The sequence below is a fragment of the Octopus sinensis genome, linkage group LG4, assembly GCF_006345805.1.
Source record: "Octopus sinensis linkage group LG4, ASM634580v1, whole genome shotgun sequence".
Classification (NCBI taxonomy): Eukaryota; Metazoa; Mollusca; class Cephalopoda; order Octopoda; family Octopodidae; genus Octopus; species Octopus sinensis.
The window spans coordinates 86,107,069-86,134,523 of record NC_043000.1 but is presented as its reverse complement, the minus strand read 5'-3'; the positions used below and the strand labels follow the sequence as shown (position 1 = coordinate 86,134,523).

Genomic DNA, 27,455 nt, shown 5'->3' with positions numbered 1-27,455 from the left:
AGTGTCTCTTGCTCTAGTCTCCAAGCTGACCATGGCTTTGTGAGTGGATTTGGTAGACTGAAACTGTCATGGTTCAGTGGTTTTTGGGACTGGTCTTAGAGTTCAGAATGGTGTGAATGTGTGTCTCTCTGAGTGGTGGTGGTGGTGGTGGTGGTGGTGGTGGTTATAGTAGTGAATTGGTAATAGTGAAATGATGATGTAGTTGCATAGGTAGTGGTGCTATTGTTGATATTGCTGTTGTTCACTCTAGATCAACTCTGATTGAGCAGATCTATGTTCAAAAGTCTTTCAACCATACCTCTCCTATGCTTTTTCTTTCAAATATAATGTATCTAGGATAACGTGTATCTGGGACATGTTTTATTTTAAATGGATGTGTTTTTTGAGAGAATTTTGGTTTCAAGGACATTAACAACTTGTTATATTGTACACTGATAGTTATCTAATAAAACTAGTGAAATAAACTTAAGTAGGAAGCAAAACCTATGGACTCAGTGTTAAATATATTTGTATTCATTGAACTCAAAAGATTTTTCTCTCGTAATATTCCTGAATATTAAAGCATGCAAAATATCAATCAGGCTTTTTAATGCTTTGCTGGCTTAAATCTTTCTCCTTTAAACATAATCAGAAAACCAGATTGAAGTGTTTCAAAGTATTCAAGTTATATAGGAAAGGTTTATTGATAATTTTATTAAAAAAGGGTAGTGATTGTACATATAAATAACTAAAAGATGGATTTGATTGGTTCCTATGTTTTCAACATCAAAGTTAGCTGCATCAGGCTTAAATACAGTAATTACAAAATAATATTTATGGTTAACTAACATTATTCTCTGGTCAAACAAACAAGTATGTTAGCTATTCTCTGTGGAAGTATCACTTTACTATTGTTTCACTAACTCTGTAGGAACCAGTTTAGTACACAGAAATGTTCACCAAAAAGAAAACATTGTGTCACAAAATGAAATTTATTGATAATTTAATTATAAAGTAGAACTGACCAAACTATGAAAATCAAAATAGATCAAGTCACTGGAAAAATATTCTTACTTTTGAAATAGAAGTAAGCCAGCTAAGAATATATTTTGGTTTCCTGAGAACAAATGAATAGTGGTAGATTTGGAAAGTGATGTAAAGTGTTTTCATCTTATTTTACAGAATAACATTACATGTTTCTTGGATTTCTTAAAAAAACGTTTACTCCACCCACTAAGAAAGAGATCTGCTATTTGAAGATTGTAGGAAAGCTATTTATATTCATTGACTAGGGAAAACATTTTTAAACAAGCTTTGGGAAATTTGTTATTCAATATCACTTTCAGAAAACCAGATATTCAAATGTAAGGTATTCTTACCTCCTGAATGTAAAAATACTTTCCAAAGCATAAATTCTGAGTTTTATTCTCTTCAAAAGTTCTTTCAGTTTAAAACATGTTGATTTATATTAATTTTCATAAACAATTATTCTTAGATCTCCACTTCATTAGATTGTATTACATTATATTATATAACAAGTGTGTTTTGGATTGTTATTCAGCATAAGGGGAAATCATATCTATGTAGAGTGTTTTTAATAGAATACTTCCTTGTTAGGAGATAACTACTTATGATGAGCTTAGAGCATGAAAGATCTTTTCAAACCAGAGATCTTTTCACACAGAATAAATTGGAACCATAGCTCAAATTCAATGAGGCTGATGATTGGAGGCTGATTTAAGGCTGAATAGTTCCAGATCAGTCTTCAATCACCAACCTTAAAACATGGAGTATCTTCTTGTTTCTGTGTTTAGATCTTTAATAGTATTTGAAATCAATGTTGCGAGTTAGTGAAGTAGTTGTTGGGTATATATTCTCATAGATTTTCACAAAAGTGAAATTTATATATTCATGGTTTAATAATGCCTAACTAGCATAAAGCACTTATTTACATAAAGACATTGTGACTTCAAAGTAAGAGCCATTAATCCTTCAACTAGTAATTAAACACCTCTTTGATTCAACACCTCTTTATTTCTATGCCTTTTTAATTCAACATTCCTTTAAATCAATACCCCTTTAACTCACCAGCCTATGTTAGCCATGTTAATTCAACACCACTTTATTCAACCCCCTTCCCTGTTAATTGCACACCCAGTTAATTCAATATCCCTTTAATACAACAACCCTTTAATTTAACACCTCTTTAATTCAACACCTATTTATTCAACACCTCTCTATTCAACACCCTATTAATTCAATATTCCTTTTATGCAACACCCCTTTAATTCAACACCCCTTTATTCAATACCTCCTTTCAATACCCTGTTAATTCAACACCCTGTTAATTCAATATTCCTTTAATGCAACACCCCTTTAATTCAACACCTCCTCTTTTCAACACCTTATTCAATGCCCCTTTAATTCAACACCCCTTTAATGCAATGCCCCTTTAATTCAACACCCCTTTAATGCAATGCCCCTTTAATGCAACAATCCCTTTAACTCAAAATGCTTTTATTCAGCTCCTCCTTATTCAACTTCCTTTTAATTCAATGCCTTTTTACTCTACTCCCTTTAGTGCAACACTTCTTTAATTCAATACCCTTTTAATTGAGCAAGAAGCCAGTTTTGAATTTTTTTTTTCTAAAATAGTGAATGAATAAAGTCAATGTGTTTATAGATAAAATATTTGATGTGGCTTTTTTTTTTTATCTTACTTAAATTTAGTATCCTGAACTATCAATTACATTGTTTCTGAACAGTTATACTGTTAATTATCTTAACTAATGAATCATGTTAGTTTTAAATTAAGTTCATATGGATTGTTAATTTCTGACCTATATTGTTTCTGTCAAGAAACTGTCTGGCAATTATGGTACTATACTTCTCTCTCAAGAATTACTTCCAACAAATGTTGAAAATCTATTAAACCTTCGAGATGGTTTTGCTAATCTTTAATATTCATATCTCTTCTATTTAAATACCATATGTATGTGTGTGTGTGTGTGTGTGTGTGTACTTAGTCACTCAGTTTCAATGTGATCAGTCTCAATTTTGCTTCTTTTTTTGTTTTAGTGCTCTATGCCATTTTATGTTCTTTTGTAATCTTTCTAGGAAAGGTCAGCAGTGAAAATTTAACTCCTAGACTTCAATAAATATTTTAAACTGTCAAAATTATTCTAAATACCAGAACTTCCAATTAATTATCAATTAATTACATAAACTGTTTCAAATCAGCTTTAAATTCATTTTCAATATTTCTATGAAAGCAGAAAACACTGATTTGACAATATTAAGATTGAGTAAATGTGAAAAACATAACACTAGGTGTTAAAGGAAGGACAAAACCATAGAAAATGGAAAGTGTCATTAGGAAGAACTTGTAGATGTGAGAAATAGCAATAATAAATCATTTTTCTTTTATCTTTAATTATTAGCAGAAAAGTAGGCCTAAGTGATACTATAAGTCAATGAGATTAATTGGCAGGTGTTCACTTCTAAAAGTTCATAATTACAGGTTTGAATTTATGGTCAGAGTTCAAATCCTGCTGAGTTCAACTTTGCTTTTCATCCTCCCAAGGTTGTTAAAATAAAGTTCCAATTAAGCACAGTGGGGTTGATAGTATTGGCTAACTCCACTCACTCAAATTTGCCTAAATTAGAAACCATAATTATAGGTCTGAATAGTACTGTAATTCATATGGAAAAAAGTAACAATTTTTAATAATAACATTCATAAACACAAAGTTTTGAGTTAAATGTAAAAGCACTTGTTGAAATATTGTGTATGTGTTCGTGAAATGATTTTTTTTTTTTAGGGTGAGAGTCACATGTAGTGTAGGTGGTAAATATGACAAGATAAAAGTTACAGACTCAGTAGATGTGTGGTTTGTAACCTGGTAAATAGAGATACAACAAACCAATGTCACATGTAACTGAAATACATCTTATATTAAAAGTACTTGAAAAATAGTAGATTCCATTTGTTACTGCTCTAGCTGAGTTCTACTCAAAGAGAAAGAGAAAGATGCAGCCTGATCTGCATTCCACTGGGAAAAGAATGAGAGATTTGTGTACTCATTTATTTAACTAGTGCATAGCTAAAGATACATTTCTCTCTCTCTCTCTCTCTCTCTCTCTCTCTCTCTCTCTCTCTCTCTCTCTCTCTCTCTCTCTCTCTCTCTCTCTCTCTCTCTTTCTCATTGATTCAGTGACTAATGAAAAATGGGAAATTACTAAAATTTCATCTACTTGAATGAGGGTTGCAATGTAGGTGATATAGAATTTAAGAATAGAGTAAATTTGAAGGAAGTTGACAAACTGACTCAGCTTAACTTATTCAACCATGAAAAATTTATCAACATTAAGTTCCTAATTAGGATAATAATGTTCATGCTGCTAATAATCAGGATGTAAAAGACTTAACATAATTACTATTGAGAAGTGATTAATGTTAGCTGATAAATTAAGAAACATCTGTTCTAAATTCTTAGGTTTTCCAACAATACTGACTATAATTAATTTAATGTCACATACATATATGATTATGACTTTCTGTTTTTCATTCTGCAGACATTGTAGGGAAAAATGAGATATAATTGGCAGTGGTTAAGTAATATTTCACTGAAGTGTTTTGCTTAATGACTGATTACTAAATAAAACAGCATTAGACGATAAATTGTTACCTTAAGCAAATATAATATTGATAAGGTTAGCAAAATATTTGTTACATGTAAATTATCTGTGAAGTACACATAATGTGTTGATGTGAGCACAACAAACGCATACAAACACACACACACACACGTATTTAAATAGACAGACAGATAGATAGATAAATTAAAAGATAGATAGATAGATAGATAGATAGATAGACAGACAGACAGACAGACAGACAGACAGATAGATAAATAGATAGATAGATAGATAGATAGATAGATAGATAGATAGATAGATAGATAGATAGATAGATAAATAGATAGACAGACAGACAGACTGACAGATAGATTGATAGATAGATAGACAGACAGATAGATAGATATGTTTCTTTCTTTATTAGCCACACAGGGCTGAACACAGACAGGACAAATTACAAAGTAGAGCTTTTCTTTTTGGGGAGAAAAAAAAGTGAGGTTATAGATAGATAGATAGATAGATAGAGAGAGAGAGATAGACAGACAGATTGATAGATTTCTATAGTTGATAAAAAGAAAAAATATGAAGACAAAGGAAACAATATGTATTAGAAATCATTTCCTATATATATATATATATATATATATATATATATATATATATACATGCACACACATACACACACATGCATGCATGCATGCATGCACACACACACACACACACACACACACATGGACATACATGTGTGTGTGTGTGTGTGAGATAGATAGAGAGAGAGAGAGAGAGAGGGAGACAGACAGAGTTTATACACACACACAATATATTGGGTTGAAAATTAGCAACATTAATAACAATACAAAGAACTCAATGAAAATTAAGAAAGTAGCAGCCACTTTGGCATATTGAGCTTAAGTTATTCCTTAGAAACTGTGACAGAGAGAAGGGAAGAGTGTAGAAGGGAAGAAAAAAACAGGTGTAATGGAGAAATGTGTGATTGATCTGTGTCAGGTCATGTTGAAAATGTATATGTGGAGATGTGTTATTGTTAGTGATGATGAACATGAGAAAGAGTACTCAATACTGGAAGATAGAGTTTGTGTATATAATTATATGCTATTATAGTCAGCACTATATATATTATTTTTAGAATTTCATTGTTGTTTTTCTGTCTCCTGATGGCTGGAAGGAATCATAAAGTATGATTGGAAAAGTCAGCCAACCAACCAATATTTATATTAGCTATTATACAGAGATTATTATTGTAACATGTGATGTATTACAGTTATTGTTAGATGTGTTGGTGCTACTAATTAGTGTGTATTCTGTTTTACTACTTGTTTTCTGATACAACTGTTTGTTGATTTTCTGTTTTTCTTTGTTATTCAGTTTCTTGATTCATTTTTGTTGTGCATGGTGTTGATGTATTTGAGATTATCTCTAGTCTTTATCAGATTCAGTCTGTTTTATTAGTGTAATTTGGGTTGTATCTTTTATGTTGTCTTGTGAGATATCTATAATCATTTCGTTGAATCTACTACAATTTTTATGTTGTTGGGTTATCCTAACATTAATGCTATTTCTTAGTAGGAGTGATCCCAGTCAGCTATTTGTTACAGTTTTGAAAGTGTTTATCTCTTCTTATTGATGTGTGTATGCTGTGTTGGTGATAGTCAAATGAGAGTTTGAGAACTGTTTACTATGGGGTTATGCTAGCTAGAAGTTTGGAGCAGAGAGATTATAAAAGAAGTTGTTAGTTTGGTGAGTTTGTTTTGGATATAAAGTAATTCTAGTTGTGATAGGAAGAAGTTGTTACATTGGTGGGCATGTTGGTATAAGATGGTTTAGGATATAAAAAAAGTTTGATTGTGATGAATGTGAGTTTTTAGTTTGGTGGGTACATTGATGTGGATTATTTTAGATGTCTTATCTTTCACTTGTTTCAGCTATTAGACTGCTGCCATACAGGCGTGCTACCTTGAAGAATTTTAGTCAAAAACAAGTCAACCCCAGTACATTTTTTTAAAGCTTGGTACTTATTCTATTGATCTTTGTAGCCAAATGACTAAGTAAGGGGACATAAACACACCAACACCAGTTGGTGGTGGACAAACACAGACACTAAGACACACATGCATATATATATGGTGCCATGTAAAAAGCATCTATGTCAATAGTATGTAAAAAGCGTACCTGTACTGATGGCATGTAAAAAGCACCTGTGCTGATACCATGTAAAAAGCACTTGTGCTGGTTCCACATAAAAAAGCACCTGTGTCAGTACAAAATAAAACGCACCTGTGCTGATATCAAGTAAAAAGCACCTTCTGTAAAGTGGTTGGCATTAGGAAGGGCATCCAACCATAGAAAACAAGCCAAAACACACAACTAGAACTTAGTGCAGCTCTAGCCAAACCACCCAACCTGTGCCAGCATGGAAACCAGATGTTAAATGATGACGATAAGGATGGTGATATATATACAACAGGCTTTTTTCAGTTTCTGTATACCAGATCCACAGAAAGTTTACTCATGATGCTATTGTAGCTGTTGTCTGTATTATTTTTGTACAAGGAAGTGTTCTGCACACTGAAGCATGTAGATGGTGAGAATGTGTTCAGCTATTATAGTTAGGGTGCTTAACCCAGTGGGATGTTGGAGAAGATTTGTATATGTTTATTATGTTAATGCTTTTAGTTGTTGGTCATTATTTTAAATACTTATATTTCTAGTTTGTTGTTGCTCTCTGATAAATTTAGAAGTAGTGTTTGTAGTACCTATGTAGTGAAAGTATGACTTTATATATATATATATATATATATATATATATATATATATATATATATATATATATATATATATATATATATATATTATGAAGTCTTCTCTGAGTTTGTTTGTCCAGTCCTATTTAGAATTTGAGGGACCCTATGTTGAATTTCTGCTTTTGTTTCATGAATATCGTGTGATAATAAAGTTTTACTTTACTTCCACAAAAGTGTGTTTTTTATTCTGCAGGTATTTCATTTACGCAATATATATTAGTTACTTTGGTTATTACTGTCTTTTACATGAGAAGGCTCTGTGTTTACATATATTGTTCAGACTCATTGCAAGCTATGGATGAAAGAAGATAAGGGTGGTACTTCAAACTTTTTTTTTATGTTTTCTTATGATTAGTAGTGTTTCAAAAGAATGTTTTTATCTTCTATGTTGTCTGTTTATAAGTAAATTTATTGTTGTTGCTGAGTGACTGGGTTTACCTTTCAAAGTATTTTGTTTCTAGTTTCATGTAGAACCATCAGTTTCACACATTTTTTCCATATTCAGTGTCTGCCTTTAGAATTTTTTTTATGTTCAACTGCTTTTGGTTTTTAGAATTTATCTTTATATTGTTCTAGCTGGGAATGTTTTTAGATAGTGAAATGACATATTTATTAGAGCACAAGATACAATGCTTCACAGTATTTGTTATGAACCACTGCACTCTGAGTTCAAATTCCACTGACATCAATTTTGCTTTCATTCTTTCTGAGTTGATAAAATAAAGTACTATTCCAGGTAGTGGATTAATGGAATGGTTTCATTATTGAATGAGATGTGCTAGAGAATCTGTTACTGAGGATTAACATGGTTATAATGCTGGTAGATTAGTTAGAGATTAGTATGATGTGAGCAAGGACAGTTAATATTCCAAAGATATTGGAGTCAAGAAAGAGAAATCGTGTTCCTAACTTATGAGGTAACAATGTAATATGGGTGACAAGATAAGAGAGAGTAACATGTTTTGACTGATGTTATTGCCAAAGTGCTCAGAGGCTGTTACAATAATAATAATAATAATAATAATAATAAACACTTTCGATACAGTAACCATCAGAGCATCACAACAAATCACAGCACATACCTGAGGCACACAGAGCTGCGCTTGGTAGTGAAGTGAAAGCACGCTATAAAAATAAAACTACTGAATCATAATAATAACAATAATAATAATAATAATAATAATAAATGCCCTGATGCAGTACCAGGTGGTGGCTCTCATGGCTTCTGATCTTAACTGATTGGAAGTGTTATCATGTACATTGTTTTGTCTTGGTATAAAAGATGGGCTACAGCAAATATTCTGCTCAATACCACAGATTTGCTTGTCAGTTGTTTGACCTTAACCAGTTGAGCATGTTAACCAGTTGACCACTTTGATGGCATGTACTGCTCTCTCACTCAATAATAATAATAATAATAATAGTACTTACTGTATCAACTCTGAAAGGGTGAAAAGCAAAGTCAGAATATAAAGATGAAGAAAATACTGCATGCTAACAATTCAGCCAGCTGACCATTTTAATAGTAATAATAATGATAATAATAATAATAATGATAATAATAATAATAATGATAATAATAATAATAATAATAATAATTATTATTATTCTCAGCAGTATGCTTTTGATACTAGAGATAACACAAAAGTGTGCTCAAATAATAATAATAATAAATGCCCTGATGCAGTACCAGGCAATGGCTCTCATGGCTTCTGATCTTAACTGATTGGAAGTGTTATCATGTACATTGTTTTGTCTTGGTATAAAAGATGGGCTACAGCAAATATTCTGCTCAATACCATAGATTTGCTTGTCAGTTGTTTGACCTTAACCAGTAGAGCATGTCCCTTAGTGGCTGACGATATGAGCATCTCTGATCACGAGCAGAAGTAGTGGGGGAGCATCATAGCCATGTGTTGAGAGGGATTCTTTGGGGTTTGAATAATTCACCTCTGAAAACATGGGTGGTTCTTTCAACATCCTTAAACAACCCTTATTCAGGGACCGCTTGAGCGGGATGGGCTACTCAACCTGAAGAAAATTCTAACTGGGCCCCACCTGCAAGGTCATGTGCTGTTTATCTTGATATGAGATCACCATGTCGCGCACATATGGTTGTGATGCATGTGCCTGGTGTGCCCTTATCAGACGGGTAGTCATGATGGGTATATTGGGCTTCGTATATTTTACCCCAGTGTCACTTTGATGGCATGAACTGCTCTCTCACTCAATAATAATAATAATAATAATAATAATAATAATATAATAATAATAATGAAGATGGTCACTCTTGTCGATTTTGATGTATGAATGTTTGAAGGAGAGGATTTAAAAAACAAAAAGAAAAGGCAACTTTAAAAATAGATGAATAAAAAAAAAGCTGCATATATTTGCAATGGTTGCATGAATATAATTTGAATCCAGGTATGAATTTTGCTACGAAGTCAAAATGGGGACACTGATTATTTTGATTTTGCCTGTGATTGGGCAAATGTGTCTGCTGATTGCAGGATATAACTTCTTTTATTGTTCTGTTTCTGCAACTCAAATTGTTTTGATGCATCATGACACATTTTATGCCATGCAGATTGATCTAGGCAATGACATTCCCACAATGTCAAATTAAGCTATAGAGACTTTAGTTATTGCTTCAACTTATGCCTACGGATGGGTTTTCCATTACTGTAATATCTCTACTTGTTAACCACACAAAAGAAGTTTTGGAATGTGGTCATCTTTCATTTGAACATGTCCAACCCATCTATACTGAATTCCCAGCAGTATGCTTTTGATACTAGAGATAACACATTTTCCTATGATTTTAACATTTGGCATCTTATCTTGCCATTTATGTTGCAAAAATTTCACAGATAGTACATGTGAAAGGTTTCAAGTTTCTTTATATGTCTATAGTAGGGAGTTCATTCTTCTGCCCCATACAAAAGTGTGCTCAAAATACAAGATTTGTATACATTTATTTTAGTTTTCAGATTGACATCATGTTCATCTTACAAACGATGGAAATGTTTTCCAAAAGCACTAGTAGCCTTAGATATTCTAACATTGGTTTTGTCATAAAGAGTACTCTTAAATTTTACTATACTTCCAAGATATTTAAATGATCTGATGCATTTGAGTGGCTTGTTGTCAATGATCACATTTGAATTTTGAGTGTGTTCTGCCCAAAGCCTTGGTTGAAATAAAACTTCAGTCTTCTTAATGATGATAGTCAGTCTAAATGCATGAGTAAATCTGTCAACTGCTTCCTGAATTCCCTCAAATGTATGAGAGATCAAACAGAAAATCACCTAGAATCACTTCCTTGGTTTTTTTGTTTTTTTTTCTTTGATCTGAAACTTGCCCTTTTAGATTTAGTAGACCTCCTTCTGTGTAAAACTGGAATTTTACACCTTCATGGTAATCTCTAAAATTATGTTGGAGCATCATTGAAAAGAATTTAGAAAAAATTTGGTTCCAGTGGCAACAGAAAATGCCTCTGAACATTGACTGCTGGATATCACTGTTTCCATCATCCCTTTTTTGCAAAGATACTACTACTCTTATCATTTTACCATGATAGTGCATGATGCTTTAATTGAACTCACAACGTTATGATCATCATTCAAACACCATAACCACCAGGCCATGCACCTTACCTCTACAGTTAATACTATCCAAATAAATACTTAAGTTCTCTATGTTCATAATATCAAAACTGTATGATGTTTTTTAGTCATAAATATAACTTTGAGACTTTTCAGTTATATAAACATTATTAGCATAGAACATTACAGCTATTTCTTTATGTAGAACAATATATGAAAGGAAAGAATGTTCTTGTATAACAAGATTACTTATTATGATCCAATATTGATAATCCTTGATAATATAGATCAATGATGGTAGATTATGACGTCATTTATATATTTTATTTTATTTCAGTCATCTAAAAGTAGATAGAGATTAATTATAATAGTAAACTTTATACTTATGTATGTTTTATTGTTTATTTTTGCTGCCATATTTTCAAGGTGTTAAAATAGTATTGCTTAACTTAATTATGATGGCTTCAAAGGGATTATAAATGGCTAATACATTATATTTATTATCATCACTGGAAATGCTTAAACTCTTCTGAGAAACAATCTTCTTGGAAAATTAATATGATGCGATATAAAATATAAAAATAAGAAGAATGAAAGAATCATTCATATATTTCTAAATTACATAGAATATTGTTACATTTTCATAGATACATTTTTATCATATGAACTATTGTAACATTTAAATAGATATTTTTTACTACTTAAAATGTTGTAACATAAGATATTGTAACATCTTTTACTTGTTTCAGTCCTAAGACTGCAGCCATTTTAGGGTACCACCTTGGAATGTTTAGTTGAACAAATCAACCTCAGTACATATTTTAAAGTCCAATACTTATTCTATTGATCTCTTTTATCAAACCACAAATTCACGGGGATCACTAGCAAAGCCAGAGTGTGTGCCACCAAGGGTAGCCCTTCAGTTTACTGCCCCCAAGTTCCCACAGAAAATACATATTACCTACAGCAGACCCAAAAGTGGTGCTACCCCATAAAAGTGCCGCCCAGGGTGGACCGGCCACTCTGCTCTCTCTAGCTATGCTAGTGACGGGGATGTAAACAAACCAGCACTAGTTGTGAAGTAGGTGACAATCACAAAACAAACACACACACACACATGTACAAGCATAGTTGTGTGGTATGAAGTCTACTTCCCAATCATATGGTTTTGGGTTCATTACTGCTGTATTTCACTAAGGGCACAAGTGTCTTCTACTATAGCCTCAGGCCTACCAAAGCCTTGTGAAAGAGGCCTGTTATGTGTGTGTGTGTGTGTATGTGTGTGTGTGTGTCTCCATGTTTGTGTTTGTTTCCGTGTTTGAGTTTGTCCCCTACCACTGCTTGACAACCAGCATTGGTTTGTGTACGACCCTGTAACTTTGTGGTTTAGCAAAAGAAATTGATAGAATAAGTACCAGACTTTAAAAAATGCATTGGTGCCAATTTCTTCAACAAAACCCTTCAAGGTGATGCCCCAGCATGAGCGCATGACTAAAACAAGTTAAATATATATATATACTAGATTGAGGAAAAGGTTTGTGCACTGTGTTAAAATATTGCAAGAATTTATTCAAAAACAACAACAACTATTCTTCATTCTTCAAAATAATGACCATCATTTTCCGTGACCTTCTGCCAACAATCTGCAAGCTTTTAGATTTGGTCAAAGGAACAATCCTTTGGCTTTGAATACAAAAATTCTTGACAGGCTTCTTCAACTTCATCAAATGACTCAAATCGACAACCTTTCATAAAGTGCTGCATTGATTGGAAGAGACCATAGTCAAATGGAGAAATGTCTGGATTATAAGACTGGATGCAGCAGAACTTCCACACTGTCCAATTCTTCAATCTTGTTGCTGGTTTTTCTGGCAGTATGCAGCTTTGCATTGTCTTGTTGAAACAAAGCATATTTTTGATGAACACAGTGAGTCACCATTGAACATGACATGAACTGAATGAACACACCCACCCCAAATATATATAAAAAAAGCATTATTTTAACATGATGCACAAACTTTTTCCTCAACCTAATATATATATATATATATATATATATATATATATATATAAACATATACACTAAGCTTCAGCGTTGTTTCTGTCAACCAAATTCACTCACAAGACATTGGTTGGCTCAGAGTTATAGTAGACTACACTTGCCCAAGGTTTTGTGCAGTGGGACTGAAACCAAAACCAAATGATTGCAAAGCAAGCTTCTTGACTACATGGTTATACCTGCAGCTGGACATATATAGGCATATAACTCTTTAGCCAGTTTCAGCTTGAAATCTGCAGTCATGCTGGGGCACCAATACACAAATTCTTATTACATAAAAAATTGTTAGTTACATACATATTTTTATCCCATAAAATATTATAATGTTTTTTATTACATAAAATATTATAACATTTATACAGACATATTTTTATAACATAAACTATTATAACAGTTACATATTTCAATTTTAACATTTTCAGCTCCACAATTTGATTTCTAAAAATTGTAAATAATTCATAATAAAAGTAATAATTGTTTCTAACATATGTACAAGACAACATGTTTCTGAAGAGTACTTAATAGATACTTTATTTTATTGATACCAGAAGGATGAAAAGCAAAACTGATCTTGGTAAAATTTGAACACAGAACCTAAAGAGTTGGAAGAAATATAGTAAAACATTTTCCAACATTCTAATGATTCTGCCAATCCACTACCCTGAAATAAAACTAGTAAGAATAGTAATCATTCTAAATCCCTTTAATATCAATATTTTCATGCTAGAATGAATTGGACACATCTATCAAACAGCCATCCAAATTTATCATTACCTTAATACTTCACTAATTCTTCAGTGTCTAAGATAAAATCAGACATATCCTGATTTAACTTTGTCCATTGCCTCTCTAACCTTATGTTAGCTACTATCAATTACACTGTTCAATCTTGTTCCTAGTCTATTTTATCACAATTAATTTCTGACATACACTAACCATCTTATTGCACCTTGAGTCTCTTGCTAATCCTAGATTTTGTGATGCATAATAACAGATCCCACAAGATCTTCATTAATCTCATAAATACACTATGATGTACTTAAAAGAAAATATTCTATATCTTTGTGTTGGGTCAGCATTAAAGGTTTATTAGTGAGTGAGGATAAGTGAGCAGGAAGTAACTGATCTCCTTCCAGACTCCCAGTCTAGTGTGAGAATGTAAATGCTTGAAACAGGATAAAATTGCTCATCAAAGGAACTGAATTTGCATTATAGACTTGGCTTGATGCAAGCCCTATGACCACTGTAAGATACACATGCTTTCACATATTTGAACTGTGGTATGTATGCCTATATACACTGTGATGTATATACATAAATTCACTGTGATATGTGTGTGTGATTCCTATGATGTATACACAAATATACACTGTGATGTATACACATATACACATTGTGATATATATATCTATTATATAAAATCCATTCTGTCTGTCTGTGTGTGTGTCTTCTAGGATCTCAGGCATCCTCCATCCGATTGCGCTCAAATTTGATATGTAGATACCGACAGTATCAGGGCGTGTATAAGTCTTGAAAAATTACAAAAATTAGAAAATTTAGAAAAAAAGTATCTTTATTTCTTCTTTTGCTGGTGTCTCAAATTTAGGTTAAATCAGTGTTTCTCAAAGGGGAGGCCTATAGAACAGTCGGACAAGTTGTTTTGAGAAAATTTGGTTTAAATGTTTGACAACTCAGCACCGTCCATTGGACAGTGGGTGTGGGGCATTTTGCTCGTGTATGTATGTATGTATATATATATATATATATATATATATATATATATATATATATATAATATATATATATAGTGCTATCCCTTACATTATAGAATAGTTGCAATCCCGAAAGATTTGCTGTAATATAGAATTCTGTTATACAAAACCTATTTTTCTATTGACTTCCATCTTATAAACTGAGATGCATACTTACAGAATTTTTTCAGGAAACATAAAAACTAATTCAACCACTTTTATGCATTAAATTAACCATCTTAAAACACATTCAGCACAGTATATAGAGAACATAAAGAAATAGATAAGATTAAACTTTTAGCTTTTAGTTAACTTACTATTTTACTTATTAACACATTATGTCCAGTCTGTTGATCCACCAGCCCAGAAGTCATCCCATATTAAGCATCAAATATGATACATTAAAAAACAATTTCAGGGTAACTGAGCAAGAATATCCAAATAGAAATGAACAAGGAGACACAAACACACACATGCGTGCACACACAGATATACATATGTGATGGACTTCTTTCAATTTCCATCTTCCAGGTTCACTCACTGGCTTTGATTAGCCTGAAGTTTTAATAGAAGATGCTTGCCCAAGGTGCCATGCAGTTGGACTGAATCCAAAACTATGTGGTTGGGAAGAGAACTTCTGAACCTCATATCTATGCCTGCATCTTATATAACATGAAATTGAAATAGTAAAGATCTTCACTAATAATATAAGGAGGAATTAATCCATTACTTCAGCCAATTTATCCAATAATTTATCATAAGTATAATAATATCTATATTATTATACTACCTATAATATCTTTAATAACTATTGTAAGTTATTGTTAGATTTTATTGTTGTTGTTTTTCATTGTTAGCTATTCAATATTAGTACATCAATTATTATATATTAAGTACTGTTTTATTATTTTTATTGTATTCTATGATACTTACTGTTTCAGAGAGCAACATGTTTTGCCCATACATTGTTAAGTTGTAACAGAACAAAAGAGTAAGATGGCTAGGTGGGACCCAATGTAGTTGATATTTTGCTTGAATTGTTAAATTTAAGTTATTAGAAGTGATGAATGAGCAGAAAAGAATTTTTTGAAAAAGTGAAAATGTGTATGGAAGCTTGTGTGTGGAGCCTTTGGTGAAAGACTGAGCGGGTAGAGGTGAGAGATAATGTTGAAGAACAGTAAAATGTTTAGAGTGAAGATGGGATAGGGTTAGCAAGTCTGGAGAGTTCTGTCCTTATTTAGAATTGTGTTAAATATTTAGCTCATATTTTCTGTTCATTTATATTCTGCTTCCTTTCCTATTCTGTCACATCCTATTATTTCATGTACAAATATATTGTAGTTTCTTTTAATGGTAAAGTTACTAGCATGTGCCAGGCTTCATTCAGAAAACATTTTCTCTTTCAATTTTTGAAAAGTTATCAATATTGAAGACTGAAATGCAACAATAATAATATAAAAAAAAACATGAACGTGCTTAAAAATATATGTATGTGAGATTAATCTTGTCAGAATTGGTTGATGTTTTTGGTTTGGTAGCAGAAAATTACATTAACCTTGATAAATGGCAAAATGAAAGATGCATTGTCATTTCTGTAGAACATATATAAAGCCAGGAATGAGATTTGGAGGAAACTCTTCACTCCAAGATATGCTGACTTCATTGATACAAACTAACATCTAACTTTAGACTCTCACACATGTACACACAAGCAAATTCTCTCTCTTCCCCTCTCTCCCATGTCTCTCCCTCTCTGACTCATATATATATATATTAATAGTAATAGTATGACAACAAAAGAATGACTGAGTCCTCAATATTATGTAAATAGAGGAATTTATCTGTAATATAATATGTGACAATTATTCAGCTGACATAATAAAACTCTGAGTTTCGGATGTCAGGGCAGAAATCTGCTCCAGCATCTCATCAGTTATTAAGACAAGCAAAAATGCTATTCTTGTTTGTCTTAATAACTAAGATGCTGGAGCAGATTTCCACCCCAACATCCGAAACTTGGAGTTTTATTATGGTAACCAAATAATTGTCACATATTATATTATATATATATATATATATATATATATATATATATAAGATCATCTGTATCATCATCCTTTTCTTTTCCCTTTTTCTATGTTAGCATGTTTTGATGATCATCTACACCACATCATCTCACTATTTGTTCTGGTCCTTTGTCACCTTCATGCATTCAATCAGCTCTCATCACTTATTCTCATGTCTTCCTTGGTCTTCTGCTTCACCAGATTCCTTCTACTTAGATTGCTTGGCATATCTTTACCTAACTGTCATCCTCCATATTCATTACATATCCATACCAACAGAATTGCTTCTCTTGTACACTGCTACTGGTTCCTCTTAGACTTAGTTTACTTTTCAGCTCATTTATGCACTGTCAGTCATGCACATTAACATTGCACATTTAGCAGAGCATGCTTGCATCATTTCTTTCCAGCCTTTTCACATCCTATATATTCACTGTACATTTTTCACTACCACACTGCTGATAACAGGGGGTTATATAATATACAATCTACCTTAACTTAGAAAGAATACTTGTATGTAAAAGGATATATGTGTGTGTGTGTGTGTACATATCTATGTATATGCATATATATATATATATATTATATATATATATATATATATATATATATTATATATATATATATATATATGCATATATATATATATATGCATATATATATATATATATATATATATTATATATATATATATATATATGTGTGTGTATGTGTGTGTATATATATATATATATTTGTATGTATGTATGTATATGATGAATGAGCAAAACCAAGAAAAACACAAGAGGGACAAGTTTTTATGAAGTTGTAATTAGTTTCATGCTTGAAAAGAAAGAGGAAAAGGTAAAAAGGCCTTTGACATTCTGGACATGAAGTATGTACGTGTTTGCATGAGTAGGTTCATATATCCCTTCAAAAGGCTCATTCAACAGTGTCATTTTTTTTCCCAGTTCTCTGTGTAAAACATGTCCACAGTGTTTGTTGTTTGACAGACTGGATAGTATTACGTTCTTTGGAAATTGGTGGGTGTTGATGTGTATGTGCATGCTTGGTAGGGTGTGTGTATGTATGTGTGCAGGTGTGTATCAACTGCATGTGAGTACTCACATGGGTGAATATGTGGGTGTATGTTGTCTGCTGTGTATATCAGCTGCATGTTCGTTATTGGTGTGTGTCAGTCAGGGCCGGCTCTAGGTAACAGCAACTCAGGCAGTTGCTAGGGGACACCAAGGAGGGCATGACAAAGACAAGGAAATTTCCATGACCATTAGCTTGTACAGACCAAAGTTTAGCAACCCTAGGGCCAGTCCTGGTGTTAGTACATGTGTGTGTGTATGTGTGTGTGTGCAAATATGTATGCATTAGTTCTTAGCCATCTATTGTGTGTGTGCATATATGAATACACAAACACACACACAAGTCTTCTTTCAGATTCCATCTACCAAATCCACACTCAAGACTCCACACTTCAGCCTGGGGCTATAAAGATGATACTTGCTCAAGGTATAATACAGAGGAACTGAACACAAAGCCATGTGGATGTGAAGTGAACTTCTTAACCAACAGCCATGCCTATTCTTGTTCATGTGTGTGTTGTGTGTGTGTGTGTGTGTGTGTGTGTGTGCGTGCGCGCGCGTGCATGCCTGTGTGTATACTTACAAACATACACAAGGAATTAATGTTTTTCATGTAATTCCACTCAACAATGAGATGATGCTTTCTTACAATGACTTCATTCCAATGACACTGCTAGCAAATGCTCTTAGAAATTATGAAATGCTATTTCTGTTTACAAAAAAAAATAACCTCAACCATTCCTTTTCATAAGAATGCTGTAATCTTTAAGGAAGAACATTGCCAAACACAACCACGATGGTTGAAGTTCTCTTTTGGCAAGCCCTCAAAAACAAAAGGAAATATCTTGTTTGGCATTGAAACATTTTTGCACCTCAAAACACAACCAGTATGAATGAAAGGTGGGGCCTATTTGAAAGTTTACCAAAATTAATAGCTAATAAAACAAAGTAAAATTTAGAACTGGTGTGAGTTGGCATTGACAACAAGTAATCCAAAGTAAATACGGTAGTTCAAATAAGTAGAGTTAATGTGAGGTAAGGAAATGATACATTACAAGTTCAAGTGCTGTATTATGGAACGGAAGAGAAGAGAAGAGTGAGAGTTCAGTATAATGTTATCTTAGAGTTAACTCCCAAAATAATAGTGCATTGAACTCTCTCTTTTATCTTCCTTGATAAAGGACCTGAGCTCAAAACATTTTGTTTTCCTTTCCTCACAGTTACTATGTATATATATTTTTAATAACCACATTTCCTTTACAAATAAATCAGCTATATTTGACAATATTCAATGTTTATAGTTGACTAATGTCACAGTTGAATAATGAAACTGTAGATCATGCATGGATTATTGCTGTTTAACCATTTTTATACCAATACATCTGAGATCATTCTTTACTCTCTGATGCAAATGTCCTATTTCAAGGTACTTGAAATTAAAACCTTCCATCAAAATTTCATGTTAATTTATATCCCAAACACCAGCTTAATTATGACAAAGTTACTTTATGAACTTCATTATTTTCAAAAATTAATTGAAATTAAGGCAATATATTTTGACAAAAATATGGGAACAAAAGGTTCAAATAATCTGCTGTGGCACCTTAGCTGTTGCTTCTTATAGAGACTGCTTTTGATATTTTCTCCAATTAGTATTTCGAATGTCTATGAGATACATCCATTTGGAGATACAATGTCACTGACACTAGCTTTGGATATATTCTGTTGTTGTGAAGTGTCATGTAAGGAGTGGTACATTTATATACCACTTTGATTAATTTTTGTATGAGTAATCTTACTAGGTATCTTGCAAACAACTTGCACATGCAAGTGCTACCAGTTAAAAGCTCCGTATACTGGAAGCTAGCAAGTGTATGGGGTCATCAGGAGAGAATGCGCGCCATTTCGGGGCCTACCTCTCGACGGCATCAATGCGTACCGGCCCCCCTCACTGATATGAGGCCCCGCTTGCTAGATCAGCTGGTTATGAAGAACTCAATATACTTCTAGCCATCGCTCATTGTCTCTTTTTAACCAAATCCAGTGGCTAGCCTTCTCCACTGTAGATTGAATATCAGTCATGGTGGTATTGACTTTACGATGAGTTAGGCCTAGCGATAACAACAGTCGTCTCACACTGTGACCAACAAACCCTCTACACCCGACTTCGATAGGAAAATGTTCCGCTTTCCAGCCTGCATCTTCACATTCCTCAAGGAGGTTTTCATAACGGTTCAATTTTCGAGCCCGAGCGGCGTCCATATTGTCTTCATGAGGAACCGTTAGCTCGACTATATTTACAACTTTCTTTCTTTCACACCACATCAAAATATCTGTTTTTTTCGAAACTGGGATGGGAAAGAAAACCTGGCACCCAGGTAAATCTGCAGTTACCTCCCAATAGCCATTCCACTTTTCATTTTTCTCAGGAAGTTTCTTGATCTTCTTCTTGAAACGAATCCGCTGACCTGGTCGCACGAAGGTAATGAAATCTCTTGATGGTACTTTTAACGGTTTTTCCTCAGTGTTGTTGAGATGAATTTGGTTCTTTATAGCATTGAAGATAACCTTAAGGACCAAGTTGTGCCTCCATGTGTACCTGTTCAATGCTAATGAGCAGTTGGAAAGAATATGTTTTAGTGTACCGACCTTTCCACATTTGCAGATGTCATTCTCTAAGACGCTCCATCTTACTAGATTCGTAGGTGATGGCAAAACATCATAAGATGAACGAATCAGGAAACTCAGCCGAGATGTCGTCCACTTCCACATCTCATCCCAACTTATCTTCCTCTCAACAACATGTTCTTCCCATCTCGTCATCTGACCTTGATGAAAACATCGGATCAAATGAAGCTCTCTTCTCTCTGCTTCTCTTGTTTTGACGCTGTTGCTAACAACAGATCTACATTCACTCCGCATCATGCTTGCAAACGGTCTGAACTGATCTGCGCCAAAACCAAGTCCTTTCCGATGGTTCTGCATTGCTCCCACCATATCTCTGTGTATAAGAGAAGACAAGATGTCGTCAGTTTCTGCTTCTGCTTCTGCTTTCCACTTCCTGGCTCTTTTCACCTCTGGTGGGTTATGCCTGATTTCCATATCCTTCGATTCTCTCAGCATCATGACCGTCCGTATCTTCCCCAGCTTATATCTTTTACGATAAAGAGCTGAGCTGTTCAACATACGAGGTAGGCCTAGCCACTTTCTTATGAACACATTACATTTTTGTTCAATCCTTTCAACTCGTGACAATGCTACTTCGTATATTGAAAGTGGCCACGCAAGTCACGGGTACAAGCCAAACTGCAAGCACCAAATTTTATATTTACCTTGTAACTTCGAATTATCAATTGCTGATAACCCAGCCTCGGCCTGTTTCATAATTTCAATCCCACAACTTCTGTCTGACAATGTTCCAGCGTATACTCGTCCCAAGCTCTTGACGGGCTCTTCCTTGACTGTTGGAATGCTTTCTTCAGATATTCGAAACTTAAATTCTTCCTGCACTCCCTTAACAAATGTCAGACTACGCGACTTTTTTGCTCTAAATCGCATCCTTGACCATCTTACAAGTTTGTCTAATCTCAAGAGGGCATTCTGCATGATTTGTTTATCTGCAGCTAGAACTGTCACGTCATCCATGAAGGCTTTCTTATTTACATTTGACAGATATTTGTCCTCATCTTGTTTGTTGTTAACACAATGTTTTGGCTGATGTACTCTCCAGCCTTCATCAGGTGTCCTAGGGGAATTTTGAACCTGGGTTCTCATTCCTAAGGAATTTTCCAATGTTATTATTATTATTATTATTATTATTATTATTATTATTCAGGTCCCTGCTTGGAATCGAACTTGAAATCTTGGGATTAGTAGCCTATGCTCTTAACCCCTACACCATATGCCCGTGGGCTATTACTGGTAAAACTAATATTAAATGTAGTAGTGCTGAGATCTACAAGGTTGAAAAATGTTAAAGGGGAAAACATTAAAACAACTCTATAGCCATGTGTTTCCAAAAATGTGTTTGTATGTGTGTGTGTGAGTGAGTAAATATTAGAAATATATATATGTATATATTGATTAAATCGATTAAATATCTTTGTAGGAATGTCACCATATAAGTGTTCTCAAACATCTGAGTCAACTGAAATCAAGAATCTTTTCGGAAAAATGGTAACCCAAAGAAAATTTAATTCAACAGGTAAGTTGGTTTCTGTAAACATTTATTTTGTTCAATCTTTCTTTTAAACCATGCCATTTAGTTTCCACTTAAGATGGAAAATAATGATACTGAAAATAATGTTATAGTTGATAATTAATGAAAGCATTTAATATTCATTTCTTTCCTTGAAACATACTAAAAAATCAATAAAAAGAGGGGCCTGACTGGCCACTATCAGTTTGTGACAGTCACTGTTGAGACATTGAGAGTTCTCAGACTCCATACTACCGATTTCCTTCACAAAATAGGGATAACGGCAGCCCAGCAGAGAAATGTGCTTCATGAGGTGGAGTGGTTACTGCAGTGAGTGTCGCTGACCACTCTCTGTGACAAAGCCATTGAAATCATTATTGAAGGGTGTTGCTGAGGACACCATTTGTTCTGGGGTATGTGGCCCTCCCACTCCATCTTTTGTTGTTTTACCTCTGCTTTTCTTTTTCCTTTCTAATCTCTCTATATTTTTTCTGTTTATTTGTATTTAAAAGATTTTAAAAATGCGAATCTGAAGGAGCAACTTAGTATTACTTAGGAATGATTTTATATCACTAGAAGTCTCTTAGCTTTAAGGCTGGAAATATGAATATCCAGCCCTCGTGTACAAAATACTTTATACATTAAGCAACAGAATTACCTTCATAACTTTTACAATTGTAAGTTTTCATACACAGAGTTGAGATGTTTAATGGAAAATATGATTTTGCATACTTAATGTTCTTTCAGAAAGAGTGTGAACTATATAAAGTAATATGTGTTAAGCTGTATCAATAACTTATGATTTCTTTTATGTAATTAAATACCCTCTAGGCTGACTAAGGCCTAGGGTGCAAGGCATAGCTGTGTGGTTGTGAAGTTCACTTCCAAACCACCAGATTTTGGGATCAGTTGCACTGCATAGCACTTTGAGTATATGTCTTCTAATGTAGATTCTGGCTGACCAAAGCCTTTCATTGTAAGTGGATTTGATTGAAGAAAATTTGGAAAAGCTTATCATATACATATATATATATACATGTGATAGTTTTTTGGTAAGCAGTGTCTATTTTTACAATTCTGTAAATAACAATAATAATACTTTATAAACTTAAAGCTTATGAGCAATCACTGTGTAATGACTAAAGAAAATAGTCTAATACTGGTACATATAAGCCCTTGATGGAAAAAAGTAGGGTTTTCCAGATGCATGGGATGGAAAACCTTACTTTTTACTGTCGAGGGCTTATATACCCCAATATTAGACTATTTTCTTTAGTCATTACATGCTGATCGCTTATAAAATTTAATATTATATATATATATATATATATATATATATATATATATAATATGTAAGTGTAAGATCCAAGGATCTAGGTATAGGAAGTTAGTAAGCTTTGAGCAGTCAGGAACAATAATAGTTTATCAGCTTAGAATGTTGTTTTTCCCATTATTGAAGTTCAATAAGCTGAAGAGAGTTTTTTTATAGTTCAGAGTTAGCAACTAGGGTTGCTATGAATGTAAATAAAATCCAAATTGAGAGAAATCAGATAAAATCCAGGCTAAATTTGTTTCCTAGCTAGCAGAACCTTGGAAGTAATATTACTCAATGAGGGGTGCCCCACTAGTTACTCCTCAGGTCAAAGATACCTTAGTTAAATGAAAATTACATTGTTGTCAAGGGATTCCGAGTTAACTTGCCGCAGATATAATTTAATATCTGCTTTCCATGCTGGCATGGGTTGGGTGGTTTGATGGAGGTCTGGCAAGCCAGGAGGCTACACCAGGCTTCAATCTGATATGGCAAGGTTTCTACATCTGGATGCCCTTCCTATTCATTTTTTTAATGATTTAAATATTTCAGATTCTCGAGATAATGCCACTTATGAAACTTTGACTACATCAGTGAGTTCATACATTTTCTTTATTTCATTTCTGTTTATGGTTTTAAAACGTAGCCATTGTTTTCTTGTGTGTGTGTGTGTGTACACATGTGCGTGTGTGTGTGTTATTAAAAATATCTTGGGAAATTCTAGTCATACAAAATTATGCTTCTCTGAAACTGTTCTTCTAGCAGTTTTATCAACACACCTACACCATACTCTCCAGGTATTTATCTATGCCAAAGTCTCCATATATTTATCACCCTCTCTGAAATTCAGTGTGGTAATCAAGGCAAATTGCATCATATTTAATGCACAGCTTGCCTTCCAATGCTGACCTAATACTTCTATCCTGGGGATGGGCTACTCACAGTTTGTAAAAAACCAGTTGCTGCTGGGCCTACAGGGTACTGAGCATCAACAGAAGAATCATAAATCTTATATTTTGCTTGTCCTTTATGCAGCTCTACTTTCTGTATATCTAAGTAATGAGAAAAACTAACTAAAGAAGCTATAACTGATATTTAGCTATCAAGAAAGACACAAGAATAAGTAAAGATAGAATTTCTTAACAGGAATAATTCAGATATAACAGCTAGATAACATTCAAAATTCTTTGCTTTATGTTCAGTACATATGACTTAATTCTTGGATTTACTTATATAATATATATAATATAACTATTATATTACATTATATTATATATCATCATCATCATCGTTTAACATCTGTTTTCCATGCTAGCATGGGTTGGACGGTTCGACTGGGGTCTGGGAAGCCAGGAGGCTGCACCAGGCTCAGTCTGATCTGACAGTGTTTCTACAGAGTGTAGTGGGTGCTTTTTACGTGCCACCAGGCAAGGCTGGCAGCGGCCATGATCGGTTGGTGCTTTATATATATATATATACATGCATACATGTACACACACACACACATTATTTAAAACAGTTTGGTTTGGCTCTATGTGACTTAAAGGGCTTCTAACAGATGGGGGTGTATTATTGGTCCAATAACACACCCACATCTATGCATTCATACATCTGGCATGCACACACACACACACTGATCTTGCTCCTGTCAGCTCCTGGACACCTAGATACCACCAGCTTCCTTTCTAGTCACCAAAGGTGGACACTGTTAATCGAAAAGTTAACTTTGTTAATCGTAAATCCATTAACCAAAAGTTAACTTCAATAACTGTTAATCAGTTAATTATTTCCTAATGTAACAGAAGTTATTGATTAACCGTTAACATTAACTTTTATTATAGAAAAAAACTAAAATCAGTTTTTGCTCTAAAACCATCTAAAAACACCTTTAAAAAGTGCCAAAACTATAAAATCCATTAACTTCAATTGAAGTTCACAGAAGTTAACTCAAGTTGACTTAAGTTAACGGAAGTTAAATGTAATGGAGGTTGATTAGTCTGATAATGATTTCCAAAGTTAACCTAATGAAAACGTTAACTTCATTAATTAACAATTGATGGATTAATGATTTGGTGCCCAGGTTTGTTAGTCACGCAGCCCAGGAAATTCCCCTTATTAATGAAACTGATGTTGCTGAATCACCAATCTTGACAGCATCATGTGACCTGCTTTGACCAATAGCAACCCAATTTCCAACAGCCATCTTGAACTTCCTGTGTCCCTCCATTTGGTAATCTAAACCTGAATGAAACAGGTTTCTGTTAGAAGTCCATGATACTATAAAACTGTTTTAAATAATAATACTTATAACTCCTACTAAATGTTTTGACTGCCTTTTTCTTTTCTTCATCCACTTTCTCATATATATATATATATATATATATTTGTAAGTTTGCTCTCCAACCACATGATCCTGAGTCCATTCCCACTGCATGGCATCTCTGGCAAGTGTCTTCTACTATAGCCCTGGGTAGGGCAAAGCATTTTGAGAGAATTTGCTAGGCAGAAACTGAAAGAAGCTCACAGTACATATATATATTTTTTTTTTTTAATCCAAACGGGAAACAAAAAAACAACAACAATGGAACAATTACAGTATTATTATTAATAGGCGCTCAGGAAATGGAAGCAGGGAGGTATGACGTTTCGAGCGGAGCTCTTCGTCGGAAATATAAAGAAGGAAGAGAGAGGAAAGAAAGATCCCAGAGCGGGCAACAGGGAAAGAGAAAAAAGACGACTGGTGTTTACGAGTTGCACATGGTGAAAGGCGGATGTTTACAATAACAGAGCAAAGTGGGTTTTTAAAGGCAAAAGAGTGGAGACAAGGTTGGTAACGCAACAGATGTGTGTGTATGTGTGAGTGTGTGCGTGTGTGTGTGTATGTGTGTGTGTGAGGCGAGATGAAAAAACAAAAAAATATATGTGTGTGTTAGTGTGTGCGTCTGTGTGTAGGCGTGTGAGGTAGGGCGAGACTAGTGGTCAGCTTAGCAGACAAGGTCAGTAGTAAGAAAAAGAAGGAAGGAGGAAGGGAGGGAGGGGAAGGGGTGGGGGCGTATGTAGCGTGCCAGCGTGTGTTGAGTAGTAGTGTGTGTGTGTGTCCAGTGTCGTGGTGGTATTAATGGCGAGTAGATTGAATGTGTATAAGAGTAATGTATATATTTAAGCAATGTGTGTATATGTGTGCGCGTGTGTGTAACGAAAAAGGGGGGGGGTTAAGGAAAAAGGACTCCAGCTGAGGGGAAGATGGAAGAGTGGTCCCGCGGAGACGGGCGTGGGAAAACCCAACGACACGCGACGGTCCCAGGAACGGGCGGGAGGTCTCGTCGGGTACAAGAGCGAGGTGCATGCGGCGCGTATGCGTGCGCGAACCGGCGCAAGCGCGTGTGTGCGCGCGCCTGCGAGTATGCGCGTAAGTATGTATGTGTGTGGATGTGTGAGTGTGTCTGTGTGTATGTCTGGGTGGCAGTGTGTCCGATGAATGTATGTGAGTATGTGTGTATGTATGTGTGTGCATAGATGTATGTCCGTGTGTGTGTGAGTGTGTATGTATGTACGTGTGGGTGTGGGGAAGTGTGTGTATGTGCATGTGTGTGCGCGTACATACAGGTGTGTGAGTGAGTGTGTGTGTGTGTATGTATGTGTGAGTGTGTATGTATGTGTGTGTAGGATGCATGTATGTGTATGGGTGTATGTATGCGTGTGTGTATGTATGTATGTGTACGTGCGTGTGTGTGTGTGTATGCGTGTAGGTGTGCGCGTGTGCATGCATGCATGCATGTGCGTATGTGTGTGTGTGTGTGCATGTGTGTGGGTATATATGTATGTGCGTATATGTGTGTGTATGTGCGTACATGTGTGTGTGTATGCATGTGTGTGTATGTAGGTGTGTAGGCGTGTGTGTATAGGTGTATGTATGTAAGTATGTATGGGTGTGTCCGTGTATGTGTGT

General features: G+C 34.3%; 1 protein-coding gene across 5 annotated transcripts in view; it reads left to right on the top strand.

The window, feature by feature from the left end:
• LOC115210688 (thyroid receptor-interacting protein 11-like) overlaps positions 1-27,455 on the top strand; it is a 680,082-nt gene that overhangs the window by 447,433 nt on the left and 205,194 nt on the right. For all 5 annotated transcript variants that reach the window (XM_029779369.2, XM_036502228.1, XM_036502227.1 and 2 more), the window contains 2 exons: positions 22,105-22,200; positions 24,059-24,099. In XM_029779369.2, the coding sequence (XP_029635229.1) occupies positions 22,105-22,200; positions 24,059-24,099 (137 nt within the window). The remainder of the gene's footprint in view (positions 1-22,104; positions 22,201-24,058; positions 24,100-27,455) is intronic.